The sequence below is a fragment of the Sinocyclocheilus rhinocerous genome, unplaced genomic scaffold, assembly GCF_001515625.1.
Source record: "Sinocyclocheilus rhinocerous isolate Xijiao unplaced genomic scaffold, SAMN03320098_v1.1 scaffold304, whole genome shotgun sequence".
Taxonomy (NCBI): Eukaryota; Metazoa; Chordata; class Actinopteri; order Cypriniformes; family Cyprinidae; genus Sinocyclocheilus; species Sinocyclocheilus rhinocerous.
In genome coordinates, this window is record NW_015659941.1 from 2,442,419 (window position 1) to 2,456,078 (window position 13,660).

The 13,660-nt window shown below is 34.8% G+C and overlaps 1 protein-coding gene across 1 annotated transcript in view; it reads right to left on the reverse strand.

Moving 5' to 3' along the window:
• cdh23 (cadherin-related 23) overlaps window positions 1-13,660 on the reverse strand; it is a 265,137-nt gene that overhangs the window by 146,223 nt on the left and 105,254 nt on the right. Inside the window, 1 exon segment of the mRNA XM_016533594.1 lies at window positions 10,580-10,658. Within this exon segment, the coding sequence (XP_016389080.1) occupies window positions 10,580-10,658 (79 nt within the window).

The following is a 13,660-nucleotide window of genomic DNA, read 5'->3' on the forward strand; positions in this document are numbered from 1 at the left end:
ACATACTTTTAATAAAGTTAGAGGAGTCAAATATCACCTCGTAATGGGAAGGCTACTTTTTGATAAAATTTTGGATAATTGTTTAGAGTTATAATTTTTTATTTTAAGTTATAAATTATTTTTTAAGTTAGGAGCACAAGTGCTCCTAAAAAGAAAAGTAAGCGTAGAGCCCTGCTTTATTAAAATGACTATTTTATTTAATACTCATTTTTTTATTTAAAATATAATAGTATCACTCTTTATTTATGAATTTGTTTATTTTTATTTTATTTAAAATAATAAATTATGTGCAGTGTGAGCACCAAACCGAACCGAAACCAGACCGAAAAACTTATGTGCACCCCTGTATATAACAATGCCAAATCATTACTATTGTAGCTCATATTCATACCTAAAAATTGCTTGTCTGAAGAACACAGAAGCACTGCTGATTGTCAAATGACACCTCAATATTTTGTCCTATAAATGCAATGTAAACAACAGTTCATTATGTAATCATTAGGTTTGGAAATGTTGTATATTTGAAGAGTTCAGATGTAATAGCCTCTGAGTGCCATCTGGAATTTTCGTCGCAATTGAGCATTTTTCTCAAGCTCCTATATTTATGTTCAGTTATCTTACTTTAATGGCAATGAAAATAACCTATTCATTGCCATTAAAGTGAAATTACTGAACCTACACATTAGAGCCTGAGACAAAATTCTCATTTTAGAAAAAAAAAATTCAGATGCCATCTGAACTCTTCATTTATACAATAGGCTACTTATTTATGAAATTACTGAAGACTGGAGTAATGGCTGCTAAAATTTCAGCTTTGCATCACAGGAATAAATTACATTTAAAAAATATATTAAATTAGAACAGATATTATATATTGTAATATTTTACAATATTATTATTTTTTACTGTATTTTTGATCAAATAAATGCACAAAATGAGAGCATAAGAGACTTCCTTTATAAACATTTTTTTTTTCAACTTAAAATAAATATAATATCAATAAATAACCCATAACAGGAATGTACTTTAAGGATAAATTCCAATCAGTTCCAAAGGTTCTAATTATTTTTGTTCTGAAACAGTTATAATGTCAAATACATCTGCTAATGCTGTTAAAAAATAACAGCATTACACATATTTAATAGCATTTGATATCCTGATAACTTTGACAGCCCTTATAACAGTCAGCAGACATGCAAGCTCTGACCTAGTGTGCATGCATGATCTAGTCACATCTACTCTACTGTATACATGTGGAAACAATAAATATCTAGATAATGTACTGTCTAAATATCTCATCTTGTTTAATCAACTTGGAGAAAAGGACAAGATGGGTCTGCAAGCTGTCCATTGCCCACAGTAGTCCAATGTGTGTGTGTGTGTGTGTGTTTATATTTCTTGAAGTTTATGAGATGCTCCTAAACTGGCATCTGCACACATCAACGGAATCTCTCCAGGTGGAATCTCAGCATTGGTGAGAGTCCAGTTCCCTACATAAGAAAAGTGTAAATCAATGAGAACTGGTCTCCATAAAGCCGGACAACTTTCCATAAGGTTTCCACGGAAACCTTCCATTTTCCACATTCAGCTTCAGCATCACTATGTAGATCTGTACCTTTTGTGAACTCCAAATCCAAAGCAGCTCACATCTGCTTCTGAAAGAGCAGGGTGATTTAATGAGGCTTTAACTTTGGCCCTTTAAAGCCACCATAGCTGCAGGGGCTGTTAGCCATATCTGTGAGCGCTGTGGTTCATGAACCCTGCTGGGCTAAAGCTCAGGACAGCGTTCTCCCAGGGCACTTTATAATGGATTCTACAGGCATGAGAGCACGCTGAAGACCTTCACAAGTCCCTCTGTCTCTCTCACACACACACACACACACACACACACCCTCTCGCTTCAGTAGTCACAGTTGTACCAACTTGTCCTGGAGTTGTGCTGGAGATCAAAAACACACACTTAAAACTTCAGCATCAATTCTTCTGATTTATGAAACTGAGAGCTCGGCTCTGAAATCTGATCTCATTTAATCACACACATTCAATTCTATATTACTGCAGCAACCATAAACCTATTCAGCATAGCAACACCTTGGCAACCATTGTTAAAACCACTCAGAATAACTTGCCAACTACATAGCAACACCCTGGCAACCACTCACAAACACCCTAGTAACTAGAAATGTTTTTAAAACTACTCAGAATTATTTGGCAACTGCATAGCAACACCCTGCCAACCACCTAGCAACATTCTTAAAAGCACTCAAAATAAGTTGGCATGTGCATAGTAAAATCCTGGCAACCACTCACAAACACCCTGGTAAATAGAAATGTTTTTAAAACTATTTAAAATAACTTGGCAACTGCAAAGCAACCACCCATAATCACCCTAGTAACAAGAAATGTTTTCAAAACTACTCAGAATAACCTGGCAACTGCATAGCAACACCCTGGCACCCTTACGATCTTTCAAACCTATTTGACTTTTTTGCCCTATGATTTGTAGTAACCATATATCTCTTCAACTTAGCAACTGCATAGCAACACCCTGGCAACCACCTACTAGCGTTCTTAAAATCATTTAGAATAACTTGCCAACTGTATAGCAATGTTCAAGCGTTCTCACAATTTTTTAAAATTCTGTCAAGAAAATTCTGTCAAAAATGTCAACACAATGAGTGCATAGCAACACCATGGCAACGGTCAAGAACCATTCATATTTTTCTTTAGAAAATGTTCAACATTGCTGTTGCTGCCGTTTTATAAATGGCTGAACTACTCAAGGCAGTTATTTTACCACGGTGGCTTTGCGTTATTGACGCAACTGAATAATACTATCAGAAATGTAAACTTGACTAGTTTACATTCTCTTTATTTTCACATTCAGGTACTGTTTTGACTTCAGAAGATCATATAATGACATTCCAGGTCAAGTTGCAGGATTAGAGAGGAAGTTTGAGGCCTGAGGAACAGTACAGTAATTTGGCAGTAAATAATAACATCAACAGCTCATCACACCTCTGGGGGAACATGAGTGAGAGAGAGAGAGAGAGAGAGAGACTACAGGAGAGCATGATCTCTAGTCTCTAGATCATTAACACACATCCCCCTGCAATTAAAAACTCATTTATCTTAATTACTCAACTAATGGGATGAGTCCCTGCAGAAAAACACACACACCCTCGAAGGACGGCTACAATGACATATACACACATACACACATGCGCATATAGGTGTGATAAGCCAACATTAATGCCCAGAGAAAAGCCTAAAGCCACACACACAAACTACAAATACACAATCCACGCATCAGACTGTCTGTCTCTGCTCCACTGTCTTCAGTTATGATGTGACATGTCATTACTGCTTCCTGAGATATTCATTCATTATGTGCAGATGAATTTAACAGGGAATCTGCACTAATGAGATTCTGTGTGTGTAAAGTCTGTTTCTATAATGTACACTAAAACAATCCATCCGTCCATTCATTTATCTGTCTGTGTTGTTCTATCTGTCCATGTCGTTCTAACTGTCCATCCGTCATCCATCTAATCGTCCATCTATCTATCTATCTGACTAGCTGTCTGTCTGTCTGTCTGTCTGTCTATCTATCTATCTATCTATTGCTCATTCTGTATATCATTCTATCGTTCTATTGTTCTGTCTGTCTGTCTGTCTGTCTATCTATCTATCCATCTATCTATCGTTCTATCTATCAAATTCAAATTCAAGTGAGCTTTATTGGCATGACTTGCACAGTATTGCCAAAGCATTGTCCATTACATGAATAAGGAATAAACAATTATATAATACATAAACAAAACAACAATAGATATGTAAAATAATTAAGTAAATAAGTATGTGTACTTTCTTTTTTTTCACAATCAACAAACAAGAAAAATATTAAAGACATTGTTAAAAAAAAAAACAACCTTTGCACAACAGTACATGTAAGAAATGCTCTTGCTTCAGTTTTGTCCACTGGCTGATAGTCTTAGTTTGTGACAGGCTGATACATATCTTGCTGCTGTTGTGATCATTTTGGAATCTTCCCCTAAAATGTTACTTAATTTTTCTGTATTTGGTAATGCCATAAAATGTGGTTTAATTTGTAGGAATTTGGGGAAATATGCAGCTCTAATGTTGTGATAGTAATCACAGTGCAGTAAGAAATGTTCCTCTGTTTCCAGCTCTTTCTGTGAGCACAGAGAACACAGTCTCTGTTCTCGCGGCTGCCATCTCTGTCTGTGTCGTCCTCTCTCTATAGCCAGACAGTGATCACTCAGTCTGTATTTTGTTAGTGTCTTTCTTAATTTGTGATCTTTTACACAGCTCAGGTATTCTGCTGGTTTGTAGTCTCTTTTTAGGTCTAAATACAGCTCCATCTTCTTTTGTAATTTAGTGGCATCTTTCCAGTAAGCAATGTAATTGTGTTTTTGTAGCTGTGTGATGTGGTTGGGCCGGATTGTGCTGTGCTGGTTTGGCTGTAGTGTGAGCACCAGCTGTAGAAGGGCATTCTTCTGCAGGTTCTGCTCCTGCCACTGCAGGGCTTCAGTCTGGTAAGAGCTCGCATCACTGCATCTCAGGTGCTGCTGGAATTTCACAGCTCTCTTTTGAATACTAATTAATAATGGGTATTGTCCTAATTCAGCTCTGCACGAGTTGTTTGGGGTTGCTCTGTTAACTTTTAAGATGCTTTTACAAATTTGGGTATGCATAATTTCAATTTCTTCTTTTTCCCATTTGGAGAAATCTTGGGTTTTTAGGGGTCCCCATATCTCACTGCCATGAAGAGCGATCGGTTCTATTATTGCTTTTAGGATTTTTAGCCAGGTTTGAATTGGAATTTCAAATTGAATTGTATTTTTGATCATGTAGAAGACTCTCAGTGCCTTTGCTTTCAGTTCATTCACAGCCAGATTGAAGTTCCCTGTTGAGCTGATTTTTAGTCCCAGATAGCTGTATTCATGGGTGTGTTGGAGGACCTGGTTTCCCGCTCTGAAAGTGTGTTTATTTTCCTTACACCTGGGTCTCTTTTGAAAAATCATTATTTTTGTTTTTGCGAGGTTGATTTTAAGAGCCCATGTTTGACTGAATGTCTCTATGATGTCGAGGAGCTGTTGTAGTCCCTCTTTTGTTTTTGACAGAATGACTAAATCATCTGCATAGAGGAGACATTTCTATCTATCTATCATTCTGTCTGTCTGTCTGTCTGTCTATCTATCTATCTATCTATCTATCTATCGTTCATTCTGTCTGTCTATCAATTTATTGTTCATTTTTTCTATTATTCTGTCTATCATTCTATCTATCATTCTATCGTTCTGTCTATCATTCTATCATCCTATCGTTCTGTCTGTCTGTCTGTCTATCGTTTTATCTATCGTTCTGTCTGTCTGTCTGTCTGTCTATCTATCTGTCTGTCTGTCTGTCTATTGTTCATTCTGTCTGTCTGTCTCTGTCTGTCTGCCTATCTCTCGGCCTGTCTCTCTGTCTCTCTGTCTGTCTATTGTTCATTCTGTCTGTCTATTGTTCATTCTGTCTGTCTGTCTGTCTGTCTAACTATTAAACTATTTTGAAAACTTTCAAATAATCTAAAAATGACACTTATTTAAATTTGAATTAATTTAAATACTTCCTAATATTAAAATTTTAATTGCAATTCTGCCCCCGTTTGCTACTTTAATTCAAATTAAATTCAAATTCAAGAATTGCACTGAAATTTAAAAGGCATTTGTCATTAAATTCTGAATGACGTGTAACCCCTATGTTAACACAGTAAAGAAACTGCGCTCATCAAACTATTTCACATGATCTTGAACTCAACTTGAGTCTCCTGAAGAGAGCAACATCTTTTCCTCTACCTCTACCCGTTTTCCCCTGCTTCTTTGATTGTCCCCTTTAGATTCACACACAACGGCTTTGAGAGAGCCTGCAATATGAATTCTAATAGAGCAATTACCATTATGAATGATAACTAGGGATATTCCGCTGATCTAGGGTCAGGGCCCGTGCAATAGCTCTTATGATTACGGAGTATGGAATCAGGTTCAGGAAATAGCAGTGCTCCGCTAGCCAGCGGGAATGTTTAACCTACATCACGGATCCCTGTCCTATTGATTAGACCATTAGACTTGAACTGCTCAGAGGAAATTTGCACAATCCTCTTTCCATATGAAATCTTTGCATTAATGCTCCACAATTTAACGGCAAAGCTATCCGATTTCTTCAGAATATTTATCCGTTGACTTTCCAGCATTCCTCTAAAAACTGAATAATATGTCATTTTGAGTGTGATTTGGAGGGCTGCACTGCTCATGTATCGATTCTCAAAAATAATGTTCTCAAGCCTCTTCACTCAACAGTTACTGTTAAGAGGCTATTTTGTGATCATTGCCATTAGCCGATAACCATTCATACGCTTGGAAGACTAACAGAAGACTGAACTATCAAAGACACATTTTTATTTAGTCATTTCTGAGTAAATACTATGTGCAAATGACATAACAGCACTTAACAGCATAACAGCATTATTTGCCATCTGCCACCCAGCTCTATAGATATTAGCTATATCCCAAACTCATATCAGTTACCACTAAATAACATTTTATTAAATAAACAATATCTATTTATTTACATAAATAATATAAAATTATTAGTGCTGTCAAACGATTAATCGCGATTAATCGCATCCAAAATAAAAGTTTTTGTTTACATAATGTGTGTATACTGTGTATATTTATTGTGTATACGTAATACAAACACAGGCATGTATATATTTAAGAAAAAGATGTTATGTTTATATATTAAATATATTTATATATAATATAAAATATAAGAATAAAAATATATAAATGTATATACATGTAAATATTTTCAAAATATATACTGTATGTGTGTGTAGAGGTCAAGTAAACACAAACCCAAGTCTGATGTATCTCAGAGTGAAACAGAAAAGTCGATGAAGACTGTTGATGAAAACTTTATTTGTAAAGAACTGATTTGATTGTGAAAAGCAAGGTATTATTATTAAGAAAAAAATAAATAAAAATAAAATGTAATAAGTATGAAAGTGGGCTAAATAATAATACATTTTATTAGCCAATGTGTTGCCATCTTCAGGGTACAGATCTACAAAAACGTAATGTGTTATTAGTGTTTGAGTTAACTGTAGCCACTCCCACTTGTTAATTGTTCTGTTTTTTCTGTGATTGCAAGTAGTACAAATTGTGTGAACAATGGATCTGTACCCCGAGGAAGACTGTTTAAAGCTGAAAAGCATAATTGGCTGACAAAAAAATAAACAATAACATCAATACAAAATAAATAAATAAAATAAAATAAAATAAAATCAATCGATCAATATCATGGCTGCTGTAAAAAATATAATATAATAAATTGCTTTATTTATTTATGTGCAGTAGTGTTTACATAATACTTCAGGACTGCAATGTGAGTAAAATCTACTTTTGTCACAGCTTACAACTTGTAATGAAAACTATATGAGCCCATGGAGATCTCAGGACAACAAACTGAGCTGCAAAACATAAAATACAATAGGTACAGAATTTTTTCTGTAATTTTGGGGATGTTTTTGTACTTATTCTCACAGTTTTGCATTCAGAGGCAACTACAAATTATTCAGTTTGAATTCCCTCGAATTGGTGCTCTCAAGAGATGAAACTGTATGTTTGTGCATCACAACCAATATTGAACAAGACTTGCTCAACCAATAGCATGAGTTTGGAGCGGGATTATCTATCAAAGTGACCAATGGTAGACATTCAGGAAATATGTTTTTCCTTTAATATAACTTAATCAGAAAACCTGACTTTTTCAACAACATTTGCATATGTAAATATGTTTTAAAATTGATTAAAATTAGTTCAAAGCATATCGAATGTGAACACGACTTAAAGGTAGGGTAAGAGATTTTGGAAAGGCTAGCAAGAGCAAGCTAGCTTTAAAAGCATAAATTCCCAGCCTCCCCACCTGATTGCTATCAGGATGTGAAGAGACTGTCAACCAGCATAACAAAAAACTGTTTTGAACCAAATCACCTAACCTGCTTCAAAACTTCGAAACAAAATGTTAGAATGAAACACATCTCTTAACACTATTCAGAAAACGTGGCATTAAAAGCGGCCCACTTTTACTACGTATATTCAAATACAGTCTCTCTCTCTCTGTGAGTGGTTTGGTATTTTGCCCATAATGCAGTGCCATTCAGACACTCATTGTCATTTAAGTGTCAAATCTATATATATACACACACATATACAGCCTACAAAACCCATTCAACACACACTTACCCAAAATTGAGCCACTGAAGTTTCTCAATGTACATCTGAACTATATCACAGAAACACATGGTGTAACCCTCTCTCTCTCTCTTTCTCGGACTCTCTCTGTCTCTCGCCCTTCATTCTGTTCCTCCCTTCGTTCCGTCTGTCTCATGCTGATAGCAATGAAAGTGATCTACGGGGGAGGCCGTGCACACACAAGTACACAGCTACAGTTAGTGTGTGTGTGTTTGTTGCACTGTGGGAAGGTTTGTCCTGCTGTGTTAAGCTCATGTATGGACTAAATCGACAAAGGCTTTCAGTCACACACACACATTATCCCACATCCTAAGAGACTTACACCACAGCAGCACTAATGTGACGCATATAGGCCACTGTCCTTCACACTGGAGCATGAAAAATCATACTTCGCTCAACACTCAAATCACTATATATCAAATCATGACATTAGCCATTATATAATTGTCTGATTATGAGTATTTGCTCTTTTTGGAATATTTTGAGATGATCACTGCACATTTTAAATTCCAATTACATACTGTCATCCAAATTATTTTTTTCATAAACATAATAAATATACACAGTACACATACATATATTATGTAAACAAAAACTTTTATTTTGGATGCGATTAATCGAGATTAATCGTTTGACAGCACTAAAAAGGTTAGGTTTCTCTTTTTCCTCTACCAAAGCTGTCCTATCAAAAAATGTAAAATAAAATAAAATAAAATCCTCTACCAAAACTGTCCTATCAAAAAAATGTAAAATAAAATAAAATAAAATCAATCGATCAATATCATGGCTGCTGTAAAAAATATAATATAATAAATTGCTTTATTTATTTATGTGCAGTAGTGTTTACATAATACTTCAGGACTGCAATGTGAGTAAAATCTACTTTTGTCACAGCTTACAACTTGTAATGAAAACTATATGAGCCCATGGAGATCTCAGGACAACAAACTGAGCTGCAAAACATAAAATACAATAGGTACAGAATTTTTTCTGTAATTTTGGGGATGTTTTTGTACTTATTCTCACAGTTTTGCATTCAGAGGCAACTACAAATTATTCAGTTTGAATTCCCTCGAATTGGTGCTCTCAAGAGATGAAACTGTATGTTTGTGCATCACAACCAATATTGAACAAGACTTGCTCAACCAATAGCATGAGTTTGGAGCGGGATTATCTATCAAAGTGACCAATGGTAGACATTCAGGAAATATGTTTTTCCTTTAATATAACTTAATCAGAAAACCTGACTTTTTCAACAACATTTGCATATGTAAATATGTTTTAAAATTGATTAAAATTAGTTCAAAGCATATCGAATGTGAACACGACTTAAAGGTAGGGTAAGAGATTTTGGAAAGGCTAGCAAGAGCAAGCTAGCTTTAAAAGCATAAATTCCCAGCCTCCCCACCTGATTGCTATCAGGATGTGAAGAGACTGTCAACCAGCATAACAAAAAACTGTTTTGAACCAAATCACCTAACCTGCTTCCCACATCCTAAGAGACTTACACCACAGCAGCACTAATGTGACGCATATAGGCCACTGTCCTTCACACTGGAGCATGAAAAATCATACTTCGCTCAACACTCAAATCACTATATATCAAATCATGACATTAGCCATTATATAATTGTCTGATTATGAGTATTTGCTCTTTTTGGAATATTTTGAGATGATCACTGCACATTTTAAATTCCAATTACATACTGTCATCCAAATAAGAGATTCTGAAATGAGTATTAGAAATGCCATGAAATGTACATTTTCATATTTGTGTCTATTTCCGCTACACTGAGAGCGGTCAGCTTCACATTCTCTGTCTAATTCACTTTAAACATGTATGAGATAAATAGATAAAGTAGAATAAATAGATAAAGTACTAATACTAAGTAGTAGTAGTATTGTTATTATTATTATCATTATTATCTAAAATTACATCATTCTACCCTTTGAAATATTTGTTAACACATCCGATAACACTTAAAAAATTTAATACAACAATAAAGAAAAGTAAAGTATTTATAAAATATAAAAAGAATATATTAGAATACATATTATTATTGTTATTATTACTACTATCTAATATCATGTCATTCTACCCTGTGAATTGTTTCTATTTGTTTACAAAGCCTTAAAGGAACACATACATTAATAAACTGCATAATCTCATCAAAGTTCAAAGGGAACAAATGAAATGTTCTTAAGTTTATACAATGAAACACCAGACAGATGTGATAATCATGATGGATGTGACTGACCTGATATGATTGTATATCCGATTCCACGAGGTCGACCTAAGTCTTGATCGATCGCCCTGATCTTACGGACTTCATAACCCTACAGACACACACAGACAACAGGCATTTAATGAGAGGTAAAGCAAGAAACATGTGAAAATTACGCATACAAGTGCATAAATAGACTTTCGTTTGGACAACATATCTATTGTTTTATAATTTGTTTTTAAAACGCTTTGCTTGTGTGCTTGTGCTGTTTTAAAATAAATGCCACTTGGTTTTATTTTGTCTAATGCAATGACAATCAGACATTTCAAGTGTTCAAATGCTTTTGTGTGCAACTGTTGAGGAAACTGTTACAGTGGCATCAGCTTCAAAAATGAATGCATCAAATGAGACATGAAAAACAACAAATAGAGAAATATTCTGAGTTTGAGGACTCTTTGATCCTGAATGAGAAACAGTACAGATGCTTAAGGAGAAAAGTGAGAGAGCGTCTGCCATTGATCCAGCTAATAGTGTCTGAGAGCTGTTTATGCTTCATTTCTGCCAACACTCCACTGCTATTACAGCACACAATCTATTACAGCACGTTTAGGGCAAGAATGTGAGGAGGAACGAGGGAGAAATGGATGACAAAAGCGGTTGAACAGGGGATGAAGTGTGGCTGAAGTAATTTCCGAGCCATTCTCTTGCCGCCCGCACAAGTTGAATGTTCAATCATGCAACACGTCTTTCTCCTTCTCTTTCCTGTCCTCTCATCCTTAAACATTCTCCCTGCACCTTCTTGTCCACTCCTCCATCCTCCCTCTATCCGCGTCTCTTCTCTTGCACCATTTCAGATCAAGCGCTTGACAGCCAAATTGTGTTTGCCCCTAAAAAGCCTTTAAATGTCACCCTGACAAAAGAAAACGCCAAACAGCAGTGCAAAAACTCCCCACTTTTCCCGCAAAACATTGTTTTTCTCTCCGTTTTAGCTGTTGTCAAACTTTGGTCCATTTGGCAGCTGAATTCAGTTTTCTACAGTATGAGCATGAACCGCAGAGCTGTGTTTGTGCCAGAGGGTCAATGTTTGACGGGTTAGGATGGACAGCGAGCACCTGCTGTAAAAAAATCATGATATATATATAATTGATTATAATAATAATCATAAATAATCATCTTTTATTCAGCAAGGATGCATTAAAATTATCAAAAGTGACAGTCTCTCTCCTCCTCTTATTTGCACAAAAATATTAACTGTTTTCAACATTGATAATAGTGAGAAATGTTTCTTAAGCAGCAAATCAGCATATTAGAATGATTTCTAAAGGATCATGTGACATTGAAAACTGGAATAATGATGCTGAAATTGCATCACAGGAATAAATTACATTTTAAAATATATTCATAGAGAAAACTGTTGTTTTAAATTGTAATAATATTTCACATCATCATTGTTTTTACTGTATTTTTTGATCAAATAAATGCAGCCTTGTTGAACATAAAGAAAAAAAACTACACTAAAATTTTGAGTGATAGTGTAGAGTTAAAAATGAGAAATACAGTAACATTTTAACACTGTGAGTAAAAACTCACACTTGAAATTTAAAAATCACACTGTAATATATAAAGTCAGTTATGAGAAACAAAGCCACAATTGTGGGATTAACACAATTATGAGAAATAACGTTGCAATTCTGACACAATTACATTGTTATTTTCTAAAGGCATGAACTGGCATCCGTATATAGTGCATATTTCACTATATTCAAGCATTATGGTGAATCATAAATGAACACCTCACCCAAAATATAGATAATATAAAAAATATGGTGAGAATGAAGTTATATTTTAGTGGTTTAAACAACAGAGAGTGATAGTAAGATTCCAACAGAAAAACAAAGCTACACTAAGCTACAAACGCAAACCACTCAACAGCACGGAAGACAGGAATTATTTAATTTAATTCATATAAAAAATGTATTCCTTTATTTTTATTTAGTTAATACAACATTTTATTAAATACATTTTGGCGAATCTTCAAACTGATCTTTCTATACAATGACCACATAGTGGTGCCTGTCGAGCTCCAAAATGGACCAAAAATAAAAAAGTATTCAAAAAATCTCACAGTTATTATTAAAATCATCTATCACCATATGAAAAGTACGTGAGAACATTTTTGGATGTGAACATATGCTAAATGTGACCTTGAAAGACATGGTCACATGAACCATCCTTGCACATAAAGAGCTTTGCAAAAATTATCTAGGAGGAGAAAAAAATATATAATAGATTTTACTAGATTGGGACAATGTGAGGGTGAGTACATAATGATAGGATTGAGAATCTTGGGTGAACTATTGATTTAACTATTGCTTTAACTATAACTATTGCTTTGTATTCCCAGACAGCAGACAGTTTCGGCCCAGATCCGGCACACATCTGGCCCGCATGGATTTCACATGGGCCAGATGTGGGCCGGATCTGGGCCAACACTGTCTGCTGTCTGGGAATACAAAGCAATAGTTATAGTTAAAGCAATAGTTAAATCAATAGTTCACCCAAGATTCTCAATCCTATCATTATGTACTCACCCTCACATTGTCCCAATCTAGTATAATCTATTATATATTTTTTTCTCCTCCTAGATAATTTTTGCAAAGCTCTTTATGTGCAAGGATGGTTCATGTGACCATGTCTTTCAAGGTCACATTTAGCATATGTTCACATCCAAAAATGTTCTCACGTACTTTTCATATGGTGATAGATGATTTTAATAATAACTGTGAGATTTTTTGAATACTTTTTTATTTTTGGTCCATTTTGGAGCTCGACAGGCACCACTATGTGGTCATTGTATAGAAAGATCAGTTTGAAGATTCGCCAAAATGTATTTAATAAAATGTTGTATTAACTAAATAAAAATAAAGGAATACATTTTTTATATGAATTAAATTAAATAATTCCTGTCTTCCGTGCTGTTGAGTGGTTTGCGTTTGTAGCTTAGTGTAGCTTTGTTTTTCTGTTGGAATCTTACTATCACTCTCTGTTGTTTAAACCACTAAAATATAACTTCATTCTCACCATATTTTTTATATTATCTATATTTTGGGTGAG